Source organism: Heloderma suspectum, chromosome 2 (genome assembly GCF_057233095.1).
Source record: "Heloderma suspectum isolate Gila_16-S chromosome 2, 16-S_ref, whole genome shotgun sequence".
Taxonomy (NCBI): domain Eukaryota; kingdom Metazoa; phylum Chordata; class Lepidosauria; order Squamata; family Helodermatidae; genus Heloderma; species Heloderma suspectum.
The window spans coordinates 169696041-169723940 of NC_139459.1; the positions used below are offsets into that span (position 1 = coordinate 169696041).

At 47.1% G+C, this 27900-nt stretch overlaps 2 protein-coding genes across 3 annotated transcripts; both read right to left on the reverse strand.

The window, feature by feature from the left end:
• LOC146353190 (P2Y purinoceptor 11-like) lies at positions 1-15125 on the reverse strand. Its single transcript, XM_084835913.1, has 3 exons — positions 14215-15125; positions 10991-11270; positions 1-3781 (listed from the first exon to the last, which is right to left on the reverse strand). The coding sequence occupies exon 3, from the start codon at positions 3769-3771 to the stop codon at positions 2773-2775; it is 999 nt and encodes a 332-aa protein (XP_084692039.1). The 5' UTR covers positions 3772-3781; positions 10991-11270; positions 14215-15125; the 3' UTR covers positions 1-2772.
• Positions 14037-27135, reverse strand: PPAN (peter pan homolog). 2 transcript variants are annotated; one of them, XM_084835911.1, is made up of 12 exons: positions 27035-27135; positions 25671-25841; positions 24766-24867; positions 22976-23026; positions 21711-21881; positions 20882-20958; positions 19247-19354; positions 18548-18671; positions 18280-18358; positions 17124-17253; positions 16677-16837; positions 14037-15976 (listed from the first exon to the last, which is right to left on the reverse strand). In XM_084835911.1, the coding sequence occupies exons 1-12, from the start codon at positions 27050-27052 to the stop codon at positions 15537-15539; spliced, it is 1632 nt and encodes a 543-aa protein (XP_084692037.1). In that variant the 5' UTR covers positions 27053-27135; the 3' UTR covers positions 14037-15536. The 2 variants fall into 2 exon arrangements, with proteins under 2 accessions (XP_084692037.1, XP_084692038.1); XM_084835912.1 differs by lacking the exon at positions 24766-24867.
• Between the last annotated feature and the right edge of the window lie 765 nt (positions 27136-27900).

A 27900-nucleotide genomic window follows, 5' to 3' on the forward strand; every position in this document is an offset into this window, starting at 1 on the left:
CTGGATCAGACACGTGTTTATTACGAGGCTTGCAGGCACTCTGTCAGCAAAGGGGCAGAGAGCCCCGAATGTTCTGTGGGGCAGACTTTTATACAGCGAAATATGTCACATATAGGGAAGAACTCTAGCCATGCTCTATTAGACACATTACTTGGACGCTTACACACACCCTCTGTTATCTGGAGAGGAGCTGAATGTCTTTTTCTTGGACAGGATGGACGCTTGCCAGCTACTGACACTCAGTTACTGCACGAAGTACAATGTTATCAGCCTGCAGAGGAATCCATCTTCCCTTTGATTCTCAGAGAAAACTGCTGACAGGCTTTAATCTGTTTCTCAGAGACTGTGTTGCCAATACAAGGGTGAGTTGGTCCAACAAACATGAAATAACACTGGTTAACACTTTAAGCACAAGCATCTGTTGGACACCTTATGCAGATGTTCAACGGCATTCTAATAACTGCGTTCCCAATCTGGGGTACACACAACACATTAGGGGTGGGGTTAAAGGATTCTTTCCACAAAATAAACCGACAAAGGTTAAAAAAAATGTTCTTTTTAAAAAGATCATTTACGGTTTCTTGAAGTTTGGGGTCAAAAACACATGATGTAAGATTTCTCTCTCTCTTCTTCCTCTGGTGTCCTTTCAGTTCTTTCTCCTCAGCTTCTCTTCCTCCTAATTATCACCAACCGACTTTCCTTCAACTTTTCCCAACATTCTATGCCTGTCCTTTCATTGGCCCAGCACTCTAAGAGCTCACAAGAGTAAGCATTATTACATGTGCATGCACACAGTGTGTCACATGTTACATGACATGCACAGTGTGGCGCATATGCATTAACCTCCCCTTTGCCTCATCCCTCTCCCTTTTCCAGCTGCCCAAAGCTCAAGATTTGGACTTTTTAAAAGTCTTGAAATTTTCTGCACATCTACAATGCTCAAGCTTCAGTTTTAAAAACAAAATAGCAAAAACTGTCTGGTAGATCTCTAGTAATAAGCTTTACACTACCCTATTCTTATATAAGATCATTCAGTCCCCCTGGAGTTCCACAGAGCTTGTCATGGGTCAATAGCTCCATAAAAATCAACCTTACCCACCACTGAAGCTTACTTGACTTCCATCAGGAAATTAACCTGATAAAAGATTGACAGATGGAGTTTTAATTCCAGATATGCAAGTGGAAATATCCCTGCTTTTTCCCTACAGCTAGAAGCTTGGATCCCAGATGTGGGAGTACAAGGAACTGTCCTGGGGACAATGAAGGGATTCCTCTGGCAAAATCAAGAACAACAGTTTATCACACATTCTCCAGTTTATCAAACTGAATTGGGGCATATTTCAATCCCACCAGAAATATTTGCTTTGTAGAAGTTTCTGTTACTAAAATTATATTCTTACAGGGGAGAAAGCTATAAGGAAAATTTAAACACAGTCCCCTGTGATATGTTCAAACCCTTTCTAGACAAGAGGAATGCAATAGAAAGGATTAAACTCCTGCCCAGGAGTAGTGCTAGATTGTCATCAGGAGGGAACAATCTTGTTTGGTACTTTGCTGTAACAAAGCACATGAAAGAGCCAGACTCAATTAATAATACAGAGTCCACATAGTCAGACACTCTTACTGTGGGAGTGCCAACACCTGGAACAATGGGGCACCTGCTGTTGCCTGGTTTGTATATTGTGGCCACTGGTTGAGGCTTCCAGGGTGTGTCTGTGCAGATTTCCTCCTTCACATCAACAGGTTATACCATTCTTTCTGGTGTACCTCACTGGGGTCCAAGGATGCTGGCTAACTATTATGGGTGCTAACTAAACGATGCACAAACACATCTGCAACAGAGTCCAGACAGTTTTTTAAAAGGCAGGGTGAGTATGGCAATTTGTAGGGGAGAATTGTCTCATTTTCACCAAACATCTCCCCCAGTACGGATCCAGGTTGGTGTTTATGAAAGCAAGCATGTTTGGAGCCTTGTTAAGGGAGGGGGAGGTACGGAGGGCAGTTTTGGCATAGAGAAACAGTGGGAAGAGAAGGGATTATACACACCCTCTTCCGGCCAGTTCCCTATTGCAAATTTCCTCTCTCCCAAACCTGCATTTATTTCTTTTTTAAAAACAATTTGAATTGGAGCTCTGTTATACAAACTTGCATCTAATGTGTAGTTAATCCCTTGTTACAGCCATGGAGAGACTGATATAGGTTCCTAGTTCTCATTTAGTTCAGGGATACAGACACGACTGGAATCAGGAACTTGGATTTAAAGTAGCCTGTGCATCACCCCAACCCATAGGTGCAGACCACTGGGAGACTGGCACCTAGGAGATGCTGAGTGCCAATGCCTGGTCCAAAAATCGGTGCAATCATCTGAACAAGAAAGGTCCCTTTTTGAAAGAACAGAAGCTGAGCTTTGTCCTAAGAGTCCAGCGAAGATTGTGTGACAGAACTGTAACCTTGCAGTTTCTCAGAGGCATTCTCAGATCATCATAGATAATGGGAAAGAACTTATTCGTTTGGTGTTGTGAAAAAGGGCTTCGGAAGTGTTAATGTTTGTAAGCGAACCACGAGTCAAGTGAAAACAAGATGCACAAGCACAGAATGGCCAAATACATTTTTACTTGTCCTAAAACACAGCTCTCGCATCCAAGAACCAGTAAGGAAGGGCACCAGGCCACCCTACTTTGTCCCCAAACTCTCATCATTACAAAGCCTCACCACATTGTAGCAGAGCGGTTGTCAGTAAACAGTAGGACCTGCTTGCAGCAAAAGATATAATCAGCTCTGTTCCTGGAGGCCTTGAGGAGGGGGTTGGGTCCACATTTTCAGTTCCACATCCTCTTGCACACCTTTCCACCTTTGAAAACACCTGCCAAAGTATTCCTGCATGCTGTTGGCCAGGACGGCATAGACCATCGGGTGGATGCAAATGTGAAAGTTGACCAAGATCTTGGTTACCTGGTAAGAGTAGTAGATATGTACATCACATCCACCGCCCATGCGGGAGTGAAGGTTCAGGTTGCGTAAGACATGAAAGGGCAGGTAGAAAAGGGCGTAGAAGGCCACCACCACAGAAATCAGTGTTTTCACTTTGCGTTTCTCCTTTGCTGTGATGTTACGATTGCGGATGACCATGCAGGTGATGGCCAGGCAGGAAAAGGTGGTCAGGAGGAATGGCAGCCCACACCCAAAAGCTGCTAGGAACCAGCTATAGGGCATGTAGCTGGGCAGCTCTGCATGTAGGGCACTCCCGAGACAATATGTTCTGGTGTTATTTTTATTCTTTTCCACTTTGGAAAAGCTGAGGACAGGCGCTGAGATGGCCACCACCAGCAACCACACTGCCCCACTAAGAAGCTTGGCATGCCGGGGCTCTATTCGGCCGTGGGCAAAAAAGGGGTGGACGATGGCAACATAGCGGTTCAGGCTGATGCAGGCAACAAAAAAGGTGCTGCCATAAAGGTTGCAGAAGAAGAAGAAACGGTCCAGTGCACAGAACATGGAGCCATACTTCCAGTCCTTGGGTGGGTAATAATAAAATGCCAAGGGCAGCAAGGAGAAAGCATAAAGTAGGTCACTGACTGCCAGGTTGAAGGAATAGACAATGCCAGTATGCCAGGGGCGTTCCTTAACCACAAAGTGGTAGATGGCAAAGCCATTCCCGGCAACAGCCAAAATACACTGCAGAATCAAGAACCACCATATTTGTTCCTGGAAGTGGTCCAAGTGGTCAAAGCTCGCTCTACAGGGAAGGTTCTGTTGCCCTGCTGACCCCATATGAACTATCCTGGGGAAGCAAGAAAAATGAGATTAGAATTTTCCAGATTAACGTACAATTATTTGGGAAAACAGGTACTAGGCGGTGGTACCATGTAGCTAGCAAATCCTCAGAAAGGCCTCATTTCATCATTAATTTTCAAATAAGACTGAAGATAAATGCTGTCTTTTTTCCCGTCAAGAGTGACACACATACATTAAACCAGGGGTGTTGAACCTCTTTCAGCCAGAGGGCTGAATTCCATGTTGGAAAAGCTCTCAGGGGCCGCATTCCAGGGGTGGGCAGGGCCAAAGACAAAAGGGGCAGACCAGAAATACCAAAAAGGCCAGCATATTATAGCTTAAAGTTCTTACTGCCAGCACAAAAATCAGGGAAGTACCAAACAATCAGCTGTCAGGGGAAGGCTGTGCAGCCATCTGGTAAACTCCCGGAGGACCAGATTGCGATCCTGAGCCCAGGGTTCTGCACCCTTGCATTAAACAGACCTTGTGTGCCACCTCACGGTTGTCTCTAGTCGAACAGATTTTGCCGTTCGTGTAATGCACCAAAACTGGTTTGTCTAGGGTAGCAAAGGAAGCCCGCATGCATCCTGAGAAAAGCTGCCTCTCGGATTTCAGTTGTGGCTCTTTCAAAAACCATTGTCTGACTCCAGCCTAGGCTAGCAACCCCACTCCTCCAGCACCTGCTACTGCCAGGTTCTGCATCCAGAGTCGATGATGCCAACTGGGATGGAGATAATTTTCTCTTGAATGAAAGCCAGTTATAGGAGTCCGAGCAAGCTGAAATCCATGTTAGTTCCTCTAATCTCCATTCTGTGGCAGGATGGGGGCTGCGCAGATTTCCAGAGACCTGGCAATCCATGAACAGCACGATCATTTTCTAAAGGGAGTCCCACTAAGTTCAATGTGGCCACCTCCCCAGGAAACACGCTTAGAACTGCAGCCTTCAAGATTCTATGTCCCTTGGCTGGCCATTCCTTTGGTCTGTCAGATTAGTGCTTCATGGCCCAGGATAACTGGTAGATGTGCTAAGGAGCTAAGGGCTAGGACAGCTTTCCCCAACCTGGTGCCCTCCAGATGTTTTGGACTACAACTCCCAGAATTCCTGGCCATTGGAGCTGATGGGAGTTGGTCCAAAACATCTGGTGGGCACCAGGTTGGGGAAGGCTGTACTAGGAAATAGTTGGAGGTTGGTAGACCCAGTGGGAAAGCTTTCAGAGCATGGAAGCGGTCTCTCTCTCTCTCCTCAAACACATACAGTTGTTAAGGGAGGGGGCCGATGTGTGCTGCATGGGCACAAAAGAGGACGTTTTGAAACGGGCAGATTGCTGAAGGCACCTTGTGGGTGCAAGTATGTCTTCTTTGGACATCTAATGGAGGATAGTGGATCTATTGCTTATTGGAGGCGCAGGCATTTTGCCTCCACTTATGCCCATGTGTAGAAAACCCAGACATTACAAAAATGCCACAAGTCTCCAGCGATCTCTCTTCCAAAAAGAAGCCAAATCCCTCCCATTCTGTTAGCAGAATGGGAAGGGGGGGCATTCACACTTACCACTGTACCCTCCCACCCTCCAAATCTGATCTAGAGAGTTGGGGGACCCTCCAGAGCAGGTTTGAAGAGGGGGCACGGGGAGAGGAAGAGAAAGGCCCATTGCACGAGTGGAAACCAGTTCCCCCGATGTTGGATTTTGCCCATTGCCATGCACCTATTGCAGCACATTTTCACTATTACCTTTCTCACTGGCACTTTTGCATCCGCATGTTAATTTTTTTGAATCAGTCTCTTAATTTGTGCTAGAACTTATTTTGCTTATACTTCTAAAAATACTTAAATATAATATTGATCAACAAGCTTCCAGCGCATTTGGACTTTTTGTAAGGCTCCTCAGAAGAAACTGATACAATATTTAGGAACATTTTTAGCTGCAGAAGCTTCTTCCAGTTAGTCTCCTGTTGCAGAAAAACAGAAGACATGGAATGGTGTGTGTGTTATAATTAAGCTTTCCCTAGTAGAAAGAATTGCTTCAGTAAAATGACTATTCCCAACATTATTGTTTTTGTTCCTGGCTTTACCTATTGCTGTCCTGGAGGGTAAGTTGGAATTGGGGGAGAAGATCAAACAAAGTATGGAAGTCAAAGGGCCAGAATAGCATTTGAGACATTACTTGAAAACGAAGGGAGTCGGGGGACGGAGATTCCTACATTAAAAACATATAGTGGCACAATTAGGTGTACTTTTGGCATGGTTTTTGACTTCTCCTCAAAAATGGCTAGGAAGAGGAGAATATGGTTTGGATATCCCATTAAAGGCATTATTAAGGTATAAAAAGACTAGATGGCCATTACACATTTCAGGTAATCTTTTAATTCACTCCTTAAGAGCTGGGGAAAGATTCTGATTCAGTTGGGTACAGATATTCCTCCAATAGAGTCCCTTATATATAATGGCTATACTCAGAGATTGATAAGGGTTAGAAATTTGATGGCATGGGAAAATATGAGTTAAAAAAAAAGATGGTCAACTTTGGCAGTACAGAGAAATCTGTGTAAGACTGAATAATAGAATTTAATGTTTTGAACATTTTCAGCCAAGATATTTGCTATGTTCGTTAAAATTAACGTGGTTTGCAAAGCTGTGGTTGGTATGAAGTTAAAAATTAACCTGGTTTGAAAAATTAATTTCACAATTACAGAATACTAAGAGATTGTTATCTAAAAATATATTGGATAATATGATGGAGGGAAGTAAAAATGCAAGGCTTAAAAGCTAGACGGGAAACTTATTGTGGGGTTGTGACTTATGATAGTATATGGCAGGAGCGAAGATCCTTTTTCAGTCCAAGAGCTGAATTCCAAACTGAGAAAGGTCTTTGGGGCGGGGGACAGACATTCCAACTGTGGATGGAACCAAAAACAGAGTGGGAGGGGTGAAAATGTGACTCTTACCACTTTTTAGCATACCCAGAAGCAAGCAGGACAAGGCTCTCTTCAAAGCACTTAGTTAATAGGAGATAAGAGCGTTCCCCAGCTGCTTTGTGAGAAAAGGAAGCCATTGTCACTATGTAGCAGGAAAAAGCTCTTATCAGCAGTTGATTGGAAATTAGGGGGGGGGGGTCCTGCCCAGGAGAGCGGGGGGAGCCTAGGCAGGAAGCTGCTGAGTGATTCATCCTCACTCCATAGTCACTCAGCAGTGTCCTCCCCAGGCCCCACCCCACTCCACCTCCAGGCAGGAAAAACCTCTTATCTCTGATCAGCCAAAGACTGAAGAGGCTACTTCAAAATGAAGATTTATTACATTCATTTATTACATTTATATCCTTTTTTCTTCCTTAAGGAACCCAAGGCAGCATTCATAATCGTCCTCCTCTCCGTTTTCTCCTCGCAACAACCACCCTGTGAGGTAGGCTGGGCTGAGAGTCTGTGACTGGCCCAAAGTCACCCAGTGAGCTTTCCATGGCCGAGTGGGGACTAGAACCCGGATCTCCTGAATCCCAGTCCAGCACTCTAGCCACTAAACCACACACTGGCTCTCCAGTTCAAATTAGATGGCTAATTTGATCTGGAATGGTTGAATTATCTGAATGAGGGTTTGGGGGAGACCTCCTAAATACCCCAGACTCATATTTAAGACAACCCCATACTTTTATTCCAGAACCCTGACCCCTGGGCAAGAAGAACCTGAAACTGTGATTGTATGCTAATTAATGTTATGGCATTAATAACCCTAACAAAGACTTGACAGGACTGGCTTTGAAAGAAGAGGAGGGGAAATGCAGCTGTCTCTTTGCAAAGAGTTTTGCAGAGGAAGAGCAAGGTCACCACAAGTGCCAGCAGAAATGCCGATATGGAGCGAAAGGACAGAAGAACAGAGCATGCTCAGCCACCAACTAGGAGGAAGGAATGGCTATTACATCTCGTGTTTTGCACTTGCAGAGATAAATGAGCACCTTTACTCGAAGCCTAATGGTTAAGAAAGCAATATTGGGCGCACACAAAAGTGTTAAGGCAGATGTGACCGAAGATGATCATGAGTACAAGGAAGATGAACCAAGGAGAACGTGTCAGTCAAGGTAGCATGCCCAGATGGAAGACCCTTTAGCCACATTTCAGGAAGTTTCAGATTAACCCATTAGTGATAATGCCAGAAATGTTCCCAGAACACGTGGGCATAAAATGTGACTGTTGGGGATAGACAAACACCTCACTTCTAACTGGTGAACGGGTGGTCTAACCACTTGCGCACCCCGTTTTTGATTGGAAGATGGTTGTCTTATCACTCGTTGGGGCCCCCACCTCTGGCCAGAACAAGTGTATAAAAGCACAGAGAACAAGAGCTCTTTCCGTCTTCTGCTTCCCTTCGCTCCTTCACTCTCTTGTTGCTTCATCTCTGATCTTCTCTGGACCACCAGACCCAAGGATCTGGGTCTGAACCTATGAACCTCTTTAGACTCTTAGACTTTAGAACTTGCAAATAAAGTTAACCTTTTACTTTCTGAAGATATATTTTCAGAAAACAGAACACAGACTATTTCTTGAGCTTGAGACTTTATTTCTTAAGATGGAATTTAGAATTATTTCCTTGGTTTTTGCTTTCACTCTAGTCTCTATATTTACCTGAGTGTAATTCTTCACATGCCTAGAGGAACTTAGTAATGCTTTAGCTTAGCTTTTTATATTCAAGTAATGTGCAGGAGGAAGTAAAAAGGAGAGTAAGGGAGCAATCCTATGGCCCCTAGACAACATCTGAGCTCCCCTCCCCTTCGGATTCTGAGCTCCTTGCCCCTCTGCTTCTCAGCAGCCAGCACTGTTTCTCCAGACAAGAAAAGGGGGCATTCCTGAGGGAGGGGAGGGAGAGGACTGGGGAGCCCAGCTTTTGAGGAATCCTCTGTCTCTCCCCAACGCCTCAGCTAGACAGGCAAAAATGCCTGTCTAACTGAAATGCAGAGTGGCGGGAGCACAGAGGTGACGATCACCTCCACCACTCCTTCCACTCTGCATTGGATGGACATAAAACTCTGAGTTCGGAGGCTTACAGCCATCCCGATTGGATTGCGCCCTTAGTGATTTTAGCATGTTTTAGTTTCACTTTACAGCACAAGTAGCAAACATGGAGGGTGATGAGGAAGGGTCATAACAATAATGTTAGAAACACAGTGTTATCTTGCTATTTACATTTGTAGTGCCAGCTTTATCCATTGTAATTCTTTTGGTTAACCTTTTAAACATGTTACATTATCTTTCATTGTCGATAATGTATCACAGAGAATGTTTCTAATGCTCCAGCCGTGCTACTTTTCTTAATTTCTGTAAATTTCTGAAATAAAGCATTGAATGGATTTCAGTTTCGTTTTTAGTCTGTGGTGATCTTTGCCTGTTTGGACTTAGCTTGGTTACCCACTGGGGTGTGTAGAACCTAATGGGTGTAGGCTCTGAAGTTAAACAGGACTGAATTAACAGCACCCCCCACCCCCTTTCCGCATAATTGCGTTGATTAACAGACCAATCACAGGAGGGATTCAAAAGGCATCCTACAGCTGAACGCTACTCTAGAGTTGGACCAACAACTGCAGATGGTCCCATTGCTGAACTGCTTTTGCACCAGAGAGTGGGGGGAATCTTGCCCTGATGTTTAAAGCAGCCTTCCATAACCTAGAGTTCTCGAGATATTTTGACTACAACCCCATCATCCCTGACCATTGGCCATGCTTGCTGGTGCTTATGGGAGTTGTAGTCCAAAACGTCTGCAGGGCATCAGCTTGGGGAAGGCTGGCATAAAACCTGTGCTCAGCAGCCTGTTTTAACAGAGGGCTACACTGAGGGGAATTGGGGTTGATGGACCAAGCCCCCCCCATTGGCTCACGTCAACCTTCCCCAACCTGGTGCCCTCTAGATGTGTTGGGCTACAGCTCCCAGCATCTCAGGGCACGAGGTTGGAGTAGGCTGGCTTAAATACTGTATCAGCGGGAACAGCGAATAACTGCTCTCTCTCTTTTCCTGGCCTATATCTGCAGCCTCCCCCCACCCCCAAACACATCTGCCTTTAATGTGCTCATTCAGGCAACTGCTCCTCTAGGACAGCTCTCACAGATCACACACAACGCATCAGCGACACCCCTGAAAGTACAGCTGCCCCCAAACAAGCATTTAGGTTGTTTATTCAGAGCAGTCCATGCGCTGTTTCTCCTGCAATTGTGCAAGTGATGTGCATGCTTAATCCTCATTCGAGGTTTTTCCAATGTACCCATATTCTTTTAGCAACTGTGGCATAAGAACACAATGTATGGCTTTCATTGTTCGCTGCTTACTATAGGTATTAATTCCTGGTTCTTAAGAGGCAAGATCTGGGTCTCTGCACAGCCTAGAATGTATTTAGCCCTGTTGCTTACCATATGCTTTAGATCTTATATCCTGCCTTTCTAGATTTAAAAAATGCTTTTGAGCTGCTGCAACTAAATGTAACTTGACCCATGTTCACTAAGCCACCATTATACTCCTTAAAACTTCTTCTGCAATAACAGAGCAGACAGTTATTTTCCAGTTCCTACTTGTCCCCTACCCTGTATGATGTTTTAAGTTCTCATGGATTCTACACTGTATTGCTCTTGTGGGAGTTTCTCCCACTGCTTGGCTGGGCAGGTGCGATGCCTTGGAATGCTTACAAACATCCCAACCGATCTGGGAACAAAGCTGAGAGAATGTGTGCAGCCCATCTTCTATGAGGAAAGGTTGTCAGCTTGGCTAATATTAAAACCTGGCAGTCACTACGAGCGGCTTGTGGAACATGCAAAGGATTAGGAAGATGTGTAAGGAGATAATGAAGCTAAGGTACAGAGAGCACAGTGGCTGAAGGGTGCAAAGAGTAGGCATTGAGCTCAGAAACTGGAGCCCAACATTTGTTTGTAGCTTCACAGAAAATTATGGGGTGCATCTCTTGATCATACAAGAGGTGCAGGTGAGTGGGACAGCTCCGTGCTCCCTTTGTAGCCCTCCCTCGCCTCCCTCTGCTCTTTGCGAAAGATGTCCTCCCCCACTTCAGATACTGGGTTTAACATTAGAAGACATGCAGATGGAACAAGATGGTGCAGAATTAAAAGGAAAGAAACGGTGTACAGGCACCTTATTTAGATAAGAGGAAAGAAAGGACAGTGCTTGCGTTGTACAGATGCAGACATTCAATGCAATAACTATGCAACTAAAATAGTGGCCCCATACATACCCCCAATTCAGCTTCCAGGTCTTCTTCGGTTGTAGAGCTGGGGCCGTGTGGAACTTTTCTGTTGTTGCCACAGCAGCTGCAAAGTCCCTAATCAAGTGAGACTGTGTGATACACTGAAGAACACATGGGGAAGTATGCTAGAAAAGGGGTTACTGAAAAACGTTTGGAGGCAAGCTGGCTTGCACCACCTCTTATAGTTGTTAGCATGCAAATGCAGGCCGACGACCGGCATCATGACGAAATACCAACCCACGCCTGGAGTGCCGGCAACCAAAGTGACCTGCAGAAAAAAGGGCAAGGAAATGACTAGTAGCAATAGGAGGGACAGGCTGGCCCAGGGTGCTTCGCCTGCAGCTGAGGGGCAAGAGCTCAGACTGAACTTTCTTAGCAATCCCTGCAACCACAGGCGCACCTCAAAAACCTCCCTGAAGGGAGGATGCAACGAAACTGCTACAGAAATAATGTTGACTAGTGAGAAACTGATTGCGCTGAAGTAACACCTCAAGTGCATTCAGCCACATCCTTCCCCACATCTTTGGGCCTTTATGTTCAGAGGCAGTACGTCTGGGGCCAAGAGCAGGAAAGGGCTTGGCCTTCCTGACTTGCTTGCGTGCTTTTGCAGGCTGCTGCTAGCTCTGCAAGGCTGTTAAGACTCCAAAATGCAGCCCACCAAAAGGGGACAGACCCTGCACTCAAGTCCTGGCCCAGTCCTACCCCCATCCACTGCTCTCGCAGCCATCAGCCAAGGGACCTCCCAGCAGGCTCAACTGGCATGTGAGAAGTGCATGATGCCGGAGACAGCACCTGCAACAACCGAAGGAGGAAGTTGGCTTTGCCCTTGACCACATTCTGAATCTATTCAACACGGAGATCAGCTCCGCTGAGGGACAGGAGGAGTTGGGAGGTAAATAGCCGAGACTAAATGCTGCTCAAGGAGCCTTTGCCATGGACATCTCCTTGGCTAGCAGTCCCATGCCTATGACTGCAACCTTAGTGAGGCATATGCACATCTGTGTTTATTCTGGAGTTCTACCCAAGGGCAGAAGCAGCACAGGAACGGAGTGCAGAATTCAGCTCACTTGCTCCCTTTTATAAGAGTCCATCCCTTATGGTTGCAAAGGACATCTAAAAGCATTGGAATAGTGGCTGCTGACGTCTCAAGGATTGCTGAAATAGATTTGCTCTGGTCGGGGGACAGAGCTTCAGTGACCCGCACAGCTCCTTGTTCCTCAGCAGAAAAAGAATTGAATGGAAAGGACATTTAAGGCACAATCCTATGCATGTTTAGGTAGAAAACGTACTACAACTCTCAGCATGGCTGCCTGGGGAATGCTGGGAGTTGTAAGGACTTTTTTCTGTCTAAACATACATAAGATTGCACCCTAAATGTACTTAAAACCACTCCGAATATATACATACATACACACACAAACACTCATGTGAAAAAGAAAGTACACCCTCTTTGAGTTCTATGGTTTTACGTATCAGGACATAATAAAAATCATCTGGTCCTTAGCAGGTCTTAAAATTAGGTAAATACAACCTCAGATGAACAACAACACATGACATATTACACCGTGTCATTATTTATTTTACAGAAATAAAGCCAAAGTGGAGAAGCCATGTGTGAAAACTAAGTACACCCTTACTGCTTCCATAGGTATGAAGAGGCCAAGTAGCAGCCAGGAGCTGCTAATCAAATGCCCTTGATTAATTGATCATCTCTATAAAAGCCGAAGTCTCCGGAGTTTGCTGGTCTCGAGCATTCAGGTGTGTGTTAACACAATACCAAAGAGTAAAGACATCAGCAATGATCTTAGAGAAGCAACTGTTGCTGCCCATCAATCCGGGAAGGGTAGTAAGGCCATTTCCAAACAATTTAAAGTCCATCACTCTACAGTGAGGAAGATTATTCACAAGTGGAAAACATTCAAGACAGTTGCCAATCTTCCCAGGAGTGGATGTCCCATCAAATTCACCCCAAGGGCAGACTGTGCAATGCTCAGAGAAATTGCAAAACATCCAAGAGTTACATCTCAGACTCTACAGGCCTCAGTTAGCATGTTAAATGTTAACGTTCATGACAGTACAATTAGAAAAAGACTGAACAAGTATGGTTTGTTTGGAAGGGTTGCCAGGAGAAAGCCTCTTCTCTCTAAAAAGAACATGGCAGCACGGCTTAGATTTGCAAAGTTGCATCTGAACAAAAGACTTCTGGAACAATGTCCTTTGGACAGACGAGACCAAAGTGGAGATGTTTGGCCATAATGCACAGCGCCACGTTTGGCGAAAACCAAACACAGTATATCAGCACAAACATCTCATACCAACTGTCAAGCACAGTGGTGGAGGGGTGATGATTTGGGCTTGTTTTGCAGCCACAAGACCTGGGCACCTTGCAGTCATTGAGTCGACCATGACCTCCTCTGTATACCAAAGTATTCTAGAGTCAAATGTGAGGCCATCTGTCCGACAGCTAACGCTTGGCCAAAATTGGGTCGTGCGACAGGACAATGATCCCAAGCACACCAGCAAATCTACAACAGAAGGGCTGAAAAAGAAAAGAATCAAGGTGTTGCAATGGCCCAAAGTCCAGACCTCAACCTGATTGAAATGCTGTGGCGGGACCTTAAGAGAGCTGTGCATAAACAAATGCCTGCAAACCTCAATGGACTGAAGCAATGTTGTAAAGAAGAGTGGGCCAAAATTCCTCCACAATGATGTGAGACTGATAAAGTCATACAGAAAACGATTACTTCAAGTTATTGCTGCTAAAGGTGGTTCTACAAGCTATTGAATCATAAGGTGTACTTAGTTTTTCACACATGGCTTCTCCACTTTGGCTTTATTTCTGTAAAATAAATAATGACACGGTGTAATATGTCATGTGTTGTTGTTCATCTGAGGTTGTATTTACCTGATTTTAAGACCTGCTAAGGACCAGATGATTTTTATTATGTCCTGATACATAAAACCATAGAACTCAAAGAGGGTGAACTTTCTTTTTCACATGACTGTGTGTGTGTGTATTTTTTTTATTTTTTTCCATTCATTCATTGTCTGGGTTAAGATTTGTATGATAGAAGACAAGAGGTCACCCAAACTTTAAAGAAGATTCTGCAGATGACTTTTCAAAGGGGGAAACACAATGAAATGGAATATTCAATAGACAAGCTTTTTAAAATTCTCTCTAGCAAGTTTTCCGGCCTGAACTCAACACTTACCAAAGCAGGAATCAAGGAAGAAGCTGAGGAGTGCCCATCTCCAGCAGGATAGATCCCTCTTGGCCAGTCGGACAGCTCCTTGCTATCTTATTAATTGATTTGATTTGTATCCTGCCTTTCTACCAAGAAAATGGCAGCTTATAAGCACAGTTCAATCATGATTTTGTTAGTTATTTCTCAGGCGTCGGTCTTAATGGAGAGAGGATCTCCCACACATTTCAAATTCCCAGAAATGCTCTCTGCAATTCTGGGTGGCCAAATAAGTCCATATGAACTCAAAGATGATCCATGTGGTACGCACAGTAAAGAATATTCTTTATTACCTATTTCAATGCCAGGAGGCAAAATCTAAATGTCTGTTTCTTCTTTCCCCACCCCTCCACAATTTGGTTTTAATCAAAAGCAACAAAAGTGATTTTTTAATTTGCAAATGATGAACAACAGCCGAGATCTCCCCATGAGAAAGCAATTTTTGCTCTCTCCAGAAAGGAGAGGTAGACCATTTTAAGGATGGCCGGCACTTGTCATGCCAAGCTTTGTCTGTGGACTGAGCCAGACATCCCCTTCCAAAACTTCTCTCAGCCCTGAGGGGCTCCAAGATTTGCTCTTAAAATTATTTCCAAAAGCCAAGGCGCTCAGAATCCCAAACATGGCTGCAACCAGGGGGAATCTGTCATGTCACCAAGCCTAAGCAGCATTTGCTTGCATGGATGCAAAGTTTACATCATGCCGAGGACCTGAATACAACAGGGACTTGCACCTGCAATCTTGTCCTGGCATCTACATACTCATGGAGACAAACCACTTGCTTAGGAACCTGCTGCTGTGCCCTTGGCACGGGCGAATCAGAACCTCCAAAAGAGCATGTCCAGACTCTCTATTTCATGCTCCCCACTTTCTAAAATGTGTCTGAAGATATTTAAAAATGTAACTGCCTTAAACACAGCTGAAAAATAATGACTTTTCAAAAGAGGTATGGAATGAAGGAGACTGAATTGGTCAGGGAATTACTCCCGCGCAAGCTGCCTAGATGTAGCTAGGGCTTGTTTCTCCCCACAGTTCCACATGCATCATGGTCTGTCTCTTCCCCCTGTCCAGCAAGTGAGCCTGGTCAGCTGCCATTTCTAGTTGGCAAGCACCTCTGGCCAACCTCAGAGATGCAGTCGATTGTGCTGTGCAGAGCAATGAGGAAGGTGCGAGCCCCCCACCGCATACAGACACACACACACACACACACACACACACGCAGAGGCAGACAGCTCAGAGAGTCAGTATATTCCATAAACAGCTGATACAGGGCGAAGGGAGAGGGTCCCGTGACACTATGCTGGTCTTTTCTTCCCAGAACGCCCCAGCTTTCTGAAGGCTCCTTTTCCCTTCTGCGCCTGTTTCCGCCCCAGTCCAGACTTGCCCTGCCATCGAGATCCCAGAGGTCTTGAGCCAGGCTGCCGCTTGGCTCTGTGCTGCCCTGTGGCCTGGGGCCGCCTCTGCTTGGTCTGCCGTGGCCCTCCATGCTGCCTGGTGGGGTTGTGAGTGTCCCTCTGCTGCTGGCGCAGGGCCCCCTTGTGCTGCCAAGGAGAGTCTCTTTGCTGTTGCCGCTGCCGACGCCGCGGCCAGGAGGTCTTCCTGTGCTTCGCCTCGGAGTTGCTCCCTGCAAGCGCTGGGCCCTGACCCCCTGCAGAATGGGTGTGTTTGCGCCTTTTCCCAGACACGGTGGACTGGTTGGGTCCTCGTTTCCTCTTAGCACTTTGCGGGAACAGATCTAGAGAGAGTGGGACACAACAAGCAGAGCAAGTCAGCAGGAGCGGGGAAGGACACGCACAACTGCAGACTCAACATAGCGTAGCGTTTTTAGATGTCTATGGCGTATAAGGCAGCGGAGGGCTCTAACCCGCTGGTCCAAGCAGTGAGTCAGGACCCGCAGAAGGACAAGGAGAGATCTGCAACAGAACGAGGACAGAGCCTGCAGCACTGTTCGCAACAAAGAGGGTGCTTGGGCAGGTGGCAGCTTGTCCTGCACGGCTAGGAAAAGCTGCACCTCCCAAAATTCCCTCTTCTGCACTACCATAAAGAAACAGGAGTCCTGCTGCTCTCCTTCACATCTGGTTACCCTGGAGAGAGAAAGAAGATGGACATACAGGGTCAAAAGTTTAGGACAGGGTTCCATGTTGGGGGCAAAGGCAGGTCCCAGCTCTAAAAAGACCGAAGACTGCTGCTTCTGAGCAGATGCCCACCAAGCACAACACAACGATGACCTACGGTCCACGCTGAAGCTGAGAGACAGCAGGTGCTGCACCCCTCCCTCTCCCCCAAGATGGATGCATCAGAGCGTTTACTTTGGAAGCATCACGGCTCATGCTCAGGAGCACAACTGCTTTCATCAACTGCATCCAGCAGATTGTGGCATTGTATGGCCCCCTCGCAGTTTTAAGTATTTAAACACAACCCAAGTAGAAACCAACCTTCATCAGGCTCTTCTCCCACTTCTTGCCGATAATACTCCATGTCATCATCTGAGGGCTCATCAGCATTCTGGTCGTCCTGCATCCCAGGATCCTCTGCATCACTATCACCTCCCTCTGTCTGTTGCTTCTTCTTCTTTATTCCCTCCAGGCTCTTCTTCCTACGGTCCCCAAACCAGGAAGAGTTATTCTAAGTATGTAGACCAGCCCTCCCCACAGAGAAAGCCATGTGCGGCTCCCAGCTTATGCTGCTGGAAGAGTGCATGCTGGGACATGAGCAACTGCTGACACTGACCTGATTCACACGATTGCCGTGGGTTAAATAAGCCACAGTGGGTTGTTTAAGCTGCCCGGGAGCAGCTTGTTGTGCCATCGGAACCCAGGTAGCAGGGCTTGGCGTGGCTTATTTAATCCACAGCGATTGACACCTCTTGTTCTCTCCCTCACCTGTGGGCCTGTTTCAGCTCCTGCTTCCGCTGCACATCCGCCTCCTGCTTGCAGCGCCGTTCAGCCTTGAGCTGCAGTTTTTCCTCTTTCCTGGCCAGGGCTTCCTGGATCTCTTCCTCAGTCTTGTGAACTGGGGGCAGGGCAGGAGCGAGGAAGTAACAGACAAGACAATGATGTGAAGCCACACAGGGCAGGAAACCCAGGCAAACAACGCATGCCCCACCCCCTCAGTTACTTATGAGAGGCTCAGGAACCAATGGGAGTTGCAAGGGTCTGTTTTGCCAAATCTACCAGTAACACAACTATGTAACACAGTTCAGGAGATTCCTCAAGTGTGGGGTGCCATCCATGTGGGATTGCTGAGACAGCTTGGAATAGAGGAAGCCGCATTATCCCGAATGCATCCATTGGGCCATCTAGCTCACTACTGCCTATTGGGATTGGGAGTGCAGGGTTTCAGAAAGGGGCCTTTCACAGCCCTATCTGGTGATGCCAGGGACTGAACCTGGGACCTTTCGTATGCACAGCAGGAGCCCTACCACAGAGTTCTGGCCCTTTCCCCAAAGTACAGCCCTTTCCCCCGCATTTGCAGAGGCTCATCCAGGTTTTTTATGAGCTCTGAACTGCCAAGCTTTTCCTGCCAGTTGGGAGAGAACATACAGAGGAATGGGACGACTGCAACCCCGCTGGAAGAAACTGCCAGCCTAGTGCTGGGATGTTTGTGTTGGTAGCAGCAACTGTACTGTGAATGGCCACTGTTAATAAGGTGATTGGAAGAAAATTACATGCAGGAAGTGCCAGTCTCGCTGTTTACAAGCCTCCCTCCTCCCCGCTAGATACACCCCTGAAACTCTCATTAACACTCCATGCATGTGCTGCAACGGGCTCTAGTCCTTATGCCAGAATAAATGTGCTGCTCTTTAAGGTGCCACAACACTCTGGGCTGTTTTTGCTGGAATAAACGAATACGACTGCCTGCTGGAAGGAATCAGCTTGCTCAGTCTCTCTTCTTGTTTTGACCACCCCTCACTTGCCCTCCCGAGAGCAGGGGAGGCTGTCACAGCAGAGCTGTTCTCCACAGCCGGGCTCTACAAGCTGTCCGTGTTTTTGCTCATCAGTGGAAGGGGGATTTGCACAGAAGAGCCCGGGTACTCACTGAAGCTGTGATAAAGCACGTTGCCCTGGCCCAAACCTTCCTCCACCTTGATGAGCTGCAGTGTCATGCGAGGGCCAATCTGGAGAGAGATGAGACAGGGAGCCCCAGGCCCTAAGGAAGGCTGCACAAGTCGGGGAGCCCTCCCAGTTCCAGACGATCAGAACAGCCCATTTTGAAGATCACAGCAGCCCAGTCTTCTGACACACCTGGCCAGCCCAAAACGCTCTACCCACCTCCCCCATTTCAAGCACAGGATCCCATGGCTGACCTCGGTGAGGCGGACTGCACTCTGTTGGGCCTTCATGTTCCCGCGGCCGGCGTAGGCCTGAGGCAGCTCCATGATGTTGTGACTGCCGTCCTGCTCAGCTTCGCTCTCGGAGAGGTTAATGTCTCTGCATGGCATGGACGCGAGCAAAACAGGTAATTATCATCATCATCATCTCTAGTGTGCCTATAACTAGAACATGAAACGCAGCACAAGACACAGGCCCTGCCTTTCGGGCTTACAATCTCAGCAAGGCGAGACATGGGAGGGAAGGGGAACAGTGGAAAGCGAAATGGGCAGGAATAGAGAGACCGGATAGACAAATGAGAGCAAGAGAAGGAAAGACATTTGAAGTTCAATAGGTGTTTGAACAGAGCAAGAGAAGAAAAAGGAAGCTGAGGCAGGGAAAAGAAGGCTAATGTGATCATGGAGCAGGGTCCAAGACCCCCTCCTGCCACCCCACCTTATTCACAAGAAAGCCAGGAAGTCTCTGCCTCACGACTCTTTGGAGAACTACTCATCCTACGCTCTGGACCAGCCCGATGCTCTCCAGCTGTTTTGGACCACAATTCCCAGCATCCCTGACCACTGCCCATGCTGCCTGGGGCTGATGGGAGTTGGAAGTCCAAAACATCTGGAGAGCGCCAGGCTGGGGAAGGCTGATCTGGACGGAGGGAGGCACTCCGTCTCTCTCCCTCTCACCTTGCCAACAGCTCGCTGATGTCCTCCAGGCGGCTCATGTTGGGAAACCTCTCCTGCAGCAGCTTCTTCAGCCCTTTGCTCATCCCCACTGGCACCACTTTCAAGCTGCTGCAAAACACAAAAGGCAGGAGAGGTGCATGTGGGGATTCTGGCAGGCAGGCGTCACTGCTATCCTGTTTGGGGGACGGGGGTGCAGCTCTGGGGCACAGACCAGGCCCTAAATTTGGCCACTGGCATCTCCAGTTGAAGGCTCTTTGGTGGCAGTTCTGGGAAGAGATCTTTCTTTTGCCCAAGGCTTTGGACAGCCACCGTCACTGGAGTAGAACAGCCTTCCCCAACCTGGTGCCCTCCAGATGTGCTAGACTACAACTCCCATAAACTATGGAAGTTGTAGTCCAGCACATCTGGAGGGCACCAGGTTGGGGAAGACTGGAGTAGACAATACTAGATGGAATAATGGTCCATCATGCAAGATAAGATGTGCTTACGTATTACTTGGGAAGGGGCTATTCTAGACCCTACACTAGCAGATATATTTTTATACAACGTCTGCTGAAATAAATTTGGCCCTTCAGCCAAAGGTGGGGAACACGGTCGAGAAATGTTAGCGGTCCCATCGGGGGCAGGGGAGATGAGGATTCGTACAGGTCTTTGGATCCTGCCTTCACCCAACGAAGCACCCCATAGCCTGCCAGTTTTCCAATGGACCACCTCCACCCCACTCCGATTTCAAACTGGCTTGGATGCATCAGAGCGTTTACTTCAGAGTAAGATCAGAGGCATCAGCAGACTATACTCTCATCATGTGCATCCAGTTCATCCTTCGGATGGGCATTTTCCTGTTCACGTGTACAGGGGCAGTCCGTCACATGCAGTCATGACAGAGCAGTGGAGTGGAGAGTGCAGGATTGGGGCTAAGGTTCAAATCATGACTCAGCTGTGTAAGCTACCTCACAGAGTTGTTCAGAGGATAAAATGGGATGGCCCCCAAGTATGCTGTGCATAGTTTCATCTTTACCAGCAATGCACAAAATGAAACGCATAAAAGCTTTTCTTCCCAGAGGGCCCCCCCCAACCCCTTGTCCTGAAAAACAGTGGGTATTTTGACAAGCACATTTAAGGGCACGTAACACAGGCTGGCACACCAACAATGAATTGCTGGTGCAGAGGCAAATGTATACAACTCTTGCAAAAGTGCCTTTAGATATGCATGTGTGTCAGGGCCAACCCGAGACATTTTGCTGCCTGAGGCAAAGGACAAGATGGGGCTCCCCCATTCCTTGTACCAGCTGGAAGCCAGCTGGACTGGCAGCCAAATTGTCCTCTACCATGCCTGAGAGCAGCACACTAGCTTAGGGGGCACAGGGAAGATCACACAACACACACAGCTCAGTCCTCTAACAGAGAGGAATGGTCGAGTAAATCAGGAGGAAGAAAAAGGGTGCTGTTACTGCTTCCCCCTAGCATTTGCTGCCTGAGGCAGTTGCTGCACGCCATCTAACGGTAGGGCTGGCCTTGGTGTGTGTGTGTGTGTGTGTGTGTGTGTGTGTCTTTCACAAGCACTCACTGTACTGTGGATCAGTTTCAATCCATGAGCACTGTGAAGGGCCACAGAATAAACTAGAAGACACTCACTAGTGACGGAACTCAAGGACTTGACTGTCTGGATTGTAGTTGATCAGTACACAACGCTTGATGGCATTGAGGTTTACCTGCAAGAGGAGGGGGAGAACAACAGACACCATGACTACTGGGGGGCGCGGGGAGGGGAGGATACCGAGCTATGGGGACAGCATCAGAGTGGAAGACCTCCTCCCGCTACATTATAGTGGACAGGGCATTACGATTCAGAACAAGAATAAATCAAATAAGGGAATGGCGTCATGGCAGGATCTACTTCCAAAATACACGCATGCGCACACAGTAGTCTACATAATCCACCCACCCTCCCCAGGCTTGAGAGTTGGGTTTAAATCAACCTCTCTCTCTCACACACTCTATATCCCGGACAAAGTAATTCAGTCACTGGCCTAGTTCTCACAGAGGGGATGAACCTGCGGTCTGGGCTGCATCATTGCTGACTGAGTGCTCTTCCATTCAAACAGTCCCTCCACAAAGATATGTCAGGGACCCTTGCCTTCTCCCCGCGACATGCTTGCTTCCTATGTGGAGGAAATATTTTGTGTGGCAGAGATTCCCCCTGCAACCCTCCACCTGCCAAGACACACAGGCTTAACATACTCAGCCAAACTTATCTACCAGGAGTCAGTGGGGTAACCCCCAAGGTATGCTGCCCTGAGCTTCTTAGAAGGGGGGCAGGATACAAATGTGATGAATATACACACGTTTTGTGAGAAGCTGGGCAGAACTGGAACTCAAGCCTAGAGGCATTTGTGCAGCAGAGTGCGGCTGTCAAGCTGGCTTCCCACAATCCCCAGGCTAGTGCATGCGCACGCACACTCACCCTGTGGACATTGATGGAAGGGAACATGTTCTGGAACATGCTGGCCATGACCTTGATGTGCATGCCCTGAATGCCAAAGTTGTTCAGCACCAAGAGCGGGTGGTGGGTGAACTGCTGCTCATGCATCCGATGCCGCTTCAGGGATGACACAACATCTCTGATGAGTGAATACTGAAGTGAAAGAGCAAAACAGAGGAGTGAGGCACCAGCAGAGGGCAGAGGCACACCACAGATCTATAAACCCTGAGACCCAGAAGGCCAGGTCTTCTCTGCCTTTTCAGAGGGCAGAGTCAGGGCTCTATGGATACCATAAGTGCAGAAAAAGGCACAGAGAACTTCAGCTTTAATTTTTTTAAAAGAAAAACATGTTTCTAGTCCCCATGGCAGCAAAGTTATGCTTAAAATATACAGAGTGTAGTGGGGTGGGGGCACCAGTTTCTTCTTCCCCCTTAACCCAGCCCTGGCAACATACCCAGTCTACTGAGCGGGCAGAGAGCTCCAAAGCGTTGGATTGAAAAGGACTTGAGAAGGGAGCTATCTTCTATATTTCTAGTTGTAGAGAACTGTGAGTTTGCCAATGCTTTAATTCAGACTGCTGATAAGCCCCGTGGGTTATATACATTGTTTTGTTGAACCTTTACGGAGGCATGCGCTAGTAAACGTTGCCCTGAACTCTGCATTATCTTCTTGGTTGCAATTTGATACCGTGCTTAACACCACAGCCCCGTTGGTTAGGGGACTAATTGGAAAGAACCCCAACTGAAGCTGTGGGTCCTTCCCTCTATACAGAAAATAAAGAGGAAAGCACAGCATTTTGTGATAGTCTCCATCTCTTTGCGAGCTTTTCACCAACACCAGTGCAGACCCTGTAACATGGACTATTCCCTCTGAAATCTCAGAGCCCAAGGAGGCGGCTGAATGAGACAGCCAGTGGTCTGTAGCAAAGCCAGGAGAAAGTATGTGAAGTAAGAGAAGTTTTACAAGCTGGCTCAATCTGAATAACTTATACACGTTGGAGAATTCACCTTTTCTGGGTGCAGAATTTAGACTGCGCTAAACAAGAAAGAGAGAATTCTGCACCCATGCAGAGAACACACAATACTGGGCAAAGCATTAGCAATCTCTATAACGTCCTTCAGAAAGAACAAGCAGTGAAAACCAGACATAACCCCCTCTGCCTCAACGAACATGAACTGGGGCTTTCAGAGGCAGCTCCAGCCTCATCTAGCCTACCCCACTGCAGACACCATCACCCCATTTGGTACCTGAGTGACTTTGAAGGTCAAGGTTGGTCCACCAGGCAGACGGAAGAGCTTCTAAGAGAGAGAGAAGCCAGCAGTAAGTGGCATCGACTCCAGGAGACCTAATTGCATAGGGCTCAATGGTTCAGAGCAGCCCCTATCACAGCAGACTGGTTGTCATAATTTACTCTGCGCTTTTAGCATGCGGCACAATTGCATCCAGATGCATCAGTGCGTTTACTTTGAAGTGAGAATCACAGGTTTCCCTCAGCAAAAACACGCTGTCATCATTTGCATCAGGTCAGCAGACAGAGCGAAGATGACGGCGCAGCTGGGCAAACAAAGCAAACACACGCTACAAGGTATGTGTTCAGGGAAGAAGGTGGAACTTAACACTGGGAACACGGGCTTGCTAACCTACAGCAGTAGTTTTCAGACTGTGCTTTGGAGAATGATGATGTTAAGAACATGACAGCCCTGCTGAATCAGACCAAGGGTCCTTCTAGTCCTGCATTCTGTTCCCACAGCAGTCAGCCAGGTACATATGGGAAGCCCACAAGCAGGACATGAGTGCAACAGCACCCTCTCGCCCATGTTCCCCAGCAACTGGTGTTGAGATGGACACTGCTCCTGATAGTAGTGGCAAAATACAGTCATCATGGCTAGTACCCATTGATTCTATCCTCCATGAATTTGTCTAATCCCCTTTTAAAGCCATCCAACTTGGTGGCCAACACTACATCTTCTGGTAGCAAATTCCATAGTTTAACTACGCGCTGTGTGAAGAAGTCCTTCCTTTTATCTGTCCTAAATTTCCCACCATTTAGCTTCATTGATGACCGTTCCAGTATTACGGGAGAACTTTTTCCCTATCGTTTCTCCACACCACGCATTATTTTGTAGACTTCTTTGACGTTTGACCTTACTCATTGTTTTTCTAAGCTAAGGGGCCCCAAACTTTGTAAACTTTCTTCATAGGGGAGTTGTTCCACCCTGTGATCATGTTGGTCACCCTTTCCTGCAGGTTTCACAGCTCCACAATAGCCTTTTTGAGGTGTGGCGACCAGAGCTGTACACAGCACCATAGGTGTGTTCACACTAGTTTTGAGTAAAGGCATTACGGTATGGGCAGTTTTATTTTTGATCCATATTTTTGATATATTGGATCAGTTTTATTTTTAATTGTCCATAGCATAAACTTTGACTTCTTCACGGGTGCCACACACAAGGCCAGTGTTTTAATCAAGCTCTTCACCACAACCCCAAGATCCCTTTTCTGGTCAGTTACTGGAAGCTTATCAGGGCTCCCTCAGTGGAAGGACCGGCAGCAGGCAACCTTTCCTAAGAGATGCTTTGGTACATTACACTATGGCTATGCACTGCAAGGAAGAATCAGCAGTGGGGGACAAGCAGGGAGATGGCCAAATTCTAGATGTACACCACGGCAACTATGAGCCCCAAATAGGCTTGGTTAGCACTACATATGAATTGACTAGATACCCCAGATTAGAACGTGCTCCAGACACCTCTGCAACTTGAAGATAAACAGTAGTTTAGTAGATGTTTATGGTGGCAAGACAAAGGTGTCCTTAAGAGACATCAATATGGCAACAGGGGTCACCATAAAGGCAGAACTTTGAAAAGCACAGATTGGTCTATTGGGAAAGGAATCGAGCTGCACACAGACTCAGAGGCAAGTTGGAGCAAAAAAGAAGGCCCATTCTAAAAGAAGAGAAAACACGAGGGTTGCTGGGCAGACCAATCTTGGGGCCAGTTGATGCCAGCAGTGAGAAAGTTCTCACTGCATCACTTACAAAATTGATATTGGTGGAGGTTTTCGTGAACACTAGGAAATGAGTCACACCCAGCGGTCCAGCCACCGTCACAAAATCTTTCAGAGAGTTCCTCTTCCTAACCTAAAAAAGACAGACCTGTGATCAGGGCAACTCTGCAGTCTGGGATGCCAGGAGGACAAAATCTAGGATACAGAGACTTCCGTTTCAAGTCTAATTAAATTAAAATAAACAGTTTTGGTGTTGAAGTTACCTAACTTTTAAAGATCATCTTTAAGCAAGCAAAGTATTTCAACGTTCAGGAAAGCACATTCAGGTGTCTCTGTATCTCTCACTCACAGCCTCCAATCTTGTTCTCCTACCTGCCCTCCCCCACTTCTTCACACCACACATTGCACATTGCATTGGTACAGAACCCTTTTGCAATAAAATAGATCTGCATAATTAACACCAGATTTCCCTGGCAATATTTGTTGTTTATTTTGATGCAGAATTTAGATAGTGCTAATACTTTTAAATAACCCTAGTTTCAGGGCCGGGGAGGGAAAGGAAGAGATATTGCCAACGGCAATAAATTACCTTTGGCTCTGAACAAAAATGGTCCAAAACGTCAGATCGCTTTGAAACAGCTAGAGCTGCACTCCCATGTAGTGACAGGGAAATGAGAGTTAATTCTTCAGCCTCACATACAAACCATTAGACCCCATTCCCCCCAGAGCCAGGAGTCCCGATTTCCATCTTTCCTGTTCTAACCCACTAGATCACTTTCCACATGCAGGAGTCTGATCACCCCACCCAAGTTATAATTCCTAAACTCCATGGATTTCTTATGACCAGTTTGGCTTGCATTTGCCTCCCTTCATTTAGTGAGTAATACTGCTTTTGCCATTAGCTACAGTGGGATGCCATGGCGCCCAGCAGTTCACCTTGAGGCTAGTGGCGGTGTAGGGCTCCATCACTCGCCGAACATCCAGAACAAGCTGCTGCAGGTTCTTGCCACCATGACCACGGTGAAAGACAAAGGAGTGAGGCACGGAGCCATACTCCTCCTGAGACCGATGCTGGGCAACTGCCCGCTCCTTCTTTTGGTTCTTAGTCTGTGAGGGAGAAATGAGCGGTATGAGGAATGGCATCTGGTGTCTGTGTGGGGGGCAGGAAGTAACACAGAAAAACAAATACCCCCCTCCCAAATCCAGTATCCCACTCCAGATTATTTCCCCTACGCCCTTCAAGGACAACAGTCCCTCCTAAGGCCACTCTCCTCCCAACTGATGCCTAAAAACTGTCCAATGATGTTTAGGTTAGAATCAGAAAAAGCTCTCTTCCTCTTTGAAGCATACAATTCTGGAATACCCTTCCCTAAAGCAGTCACGGCAACCATGAATCTCAATTATTTCAAAATAGAAATGTCTATAAAGGCTGTTTTACAACATTATCTGGAATCCACTCAGAATCTATGGAAACCAGGAAAGGTAAGCCAACAGGAGAAAGGGTGGTGTGTGAAACAGATGTTATCATTAGGCTCAGAAAATTATCTTGGGACGTCACAAATGGCGGAGAGTTACTTCATAATGAGGTCCAACTGATTATATTCGAGGATGAAAAAATAATTTTCCTCCAAAATGTAATCTTGCATTATTCTCAGTGGTAGAAGGCGTGTTCTTGGCACAGCTGGTTCAGCTACCCAAACTGTTTTTAGTAAACTACAAAGAGGTTCCCTGAGCATAGAAGTCCCTTGAAAAGCAGATCCTAATCTGCAAAGAAGGTAATGTGAGCTGATTGGGGGGGGTGAACACACAAAGCGCATGGATACACTGCCACAAGATATAGCAGGGAACACCAGTCTGGATGGCTTTAAATATATATATATATTTAAAAATATCAGTTATTAGTCATAATAGCCAGGTCACAGCGGCACACTAGGGCTGGAGAAACACAGTTCAAGTCAGCAATTTGCCACTGGAAAAATAATGCTGGACCGTGGACTGGAGGAACCCTGGGTCAGATCTAGCAAGGTTCTCCTTAAGCTCCCGGCAGTCAGTGGCCCTTTCTCCACAGCCACGTCCCATGCAGCCCTTTTAGGCCCCCTAGCCTACTCGACTCCAAAAGGGCCCCCCATCGCTTCCCAGGCACATTCCGCGGCCCTTCTACGTGTCCCTCCCTCTCCCTTCCCACCTCCTCCAGAATGGCCAACCTGGGCCGGAACCCATTTATTACTACTGCTGCTGGCCCACAAGCTCACGATGCGACCCCCCGCCTTCACACGCCCTCCCCGACCCCCCTTCCTCACTTTGCTGGGCCTCCCCATGCTGCGCGCGCTCTGCCCCGGATCCTCTCGCGGGGACCATGCGGGACCCAGCCGCTTCCGGCCTCGTGTGCGCCTGCATGATCGCGCCGATCTTCTCCTCCCTCCCCCACCCAAGCCTAAGCAGTTCCGTCTGTACCGGAACTCCCTCTGTGCCACTTAACCAACGGTCCGGCGTGGCTCTTGGAGACTTTAGGCTCTCTCGGAGATCTCAGCTTCTGGGTAGACTTTGAACACCGTTATTTGTCGTCGTCGTCCCCCCTTCACGGAAGTTAGCGAGCCCGTTAAAAAGACCCCGATAAGTTTGGGGGTTTGGTGTAGTGTTCCCCCCTCCCTAACCAAACGGTAGTAGCAAAGACAGGAGTTCGTGCTGGTTCTAACTCAGCTTTTAATCAAAATAGGAATTTCCTTTCAGTTTTTAAACGTTTAGAACCGGCTGCATGCAATTTAATAAGCCATGCGTGTTCTGAATGCAATTGAACACCAGATTTAGCTTGGAAGTAATGGAGACCTTAAGTAGACATTTATTATTTTATTTATTTGTTGTTCGAATTTATATTTCACCTGTCCACCAAAAATAATGCTCAAGGCAACTAACACTAATCATATATGATTATATCCCATCCCACACTCCCCATGGACCATACTTCCAGGTCTCTAGAAATGTAATTTCTGAGTGGAGGACAGATACATCTTGACTCTAGTGCATGCTCATGTCTGTGCACAAGGTTTAGCAATATTCCAGCCAGCCATTGCACATGGTGTAGCTGATGAGGTCTGTTTTGAACTATGAAGTACAATGCAGAGTCAAGTACACCTTTGACTCTGGCCAAAGGATGAAAACTTTTAAA

Bases quoted from the DNA above. Each gene is read 5' to 3' on its own strand.
- LOC146353190 (XM_084835913.1), bottom strand. From the start codon at position 3,771: ATGGGGTCAGCAGGGCAACAGAACCTTCCCTGTAGAGCGAGCTTTGAC.
- PPAN (XM_084835911.1), bottom strand. The intron at 19,355-20,881 runs GTGAGTGTCTTC...TGTGTTTTGCAG, and splicing joins GTCCTTGAGTTCCGTCACTA to CAGCTTGAAAGTGGTGCCAG. The intron at 15,977-16,676 runs GTTGGTTTCTAC...CACTCTCTCTAG, and splicing joins GGGAGAAGAGCCTGATGAAG to ATCTGTTCCCGCAAAGTGCT.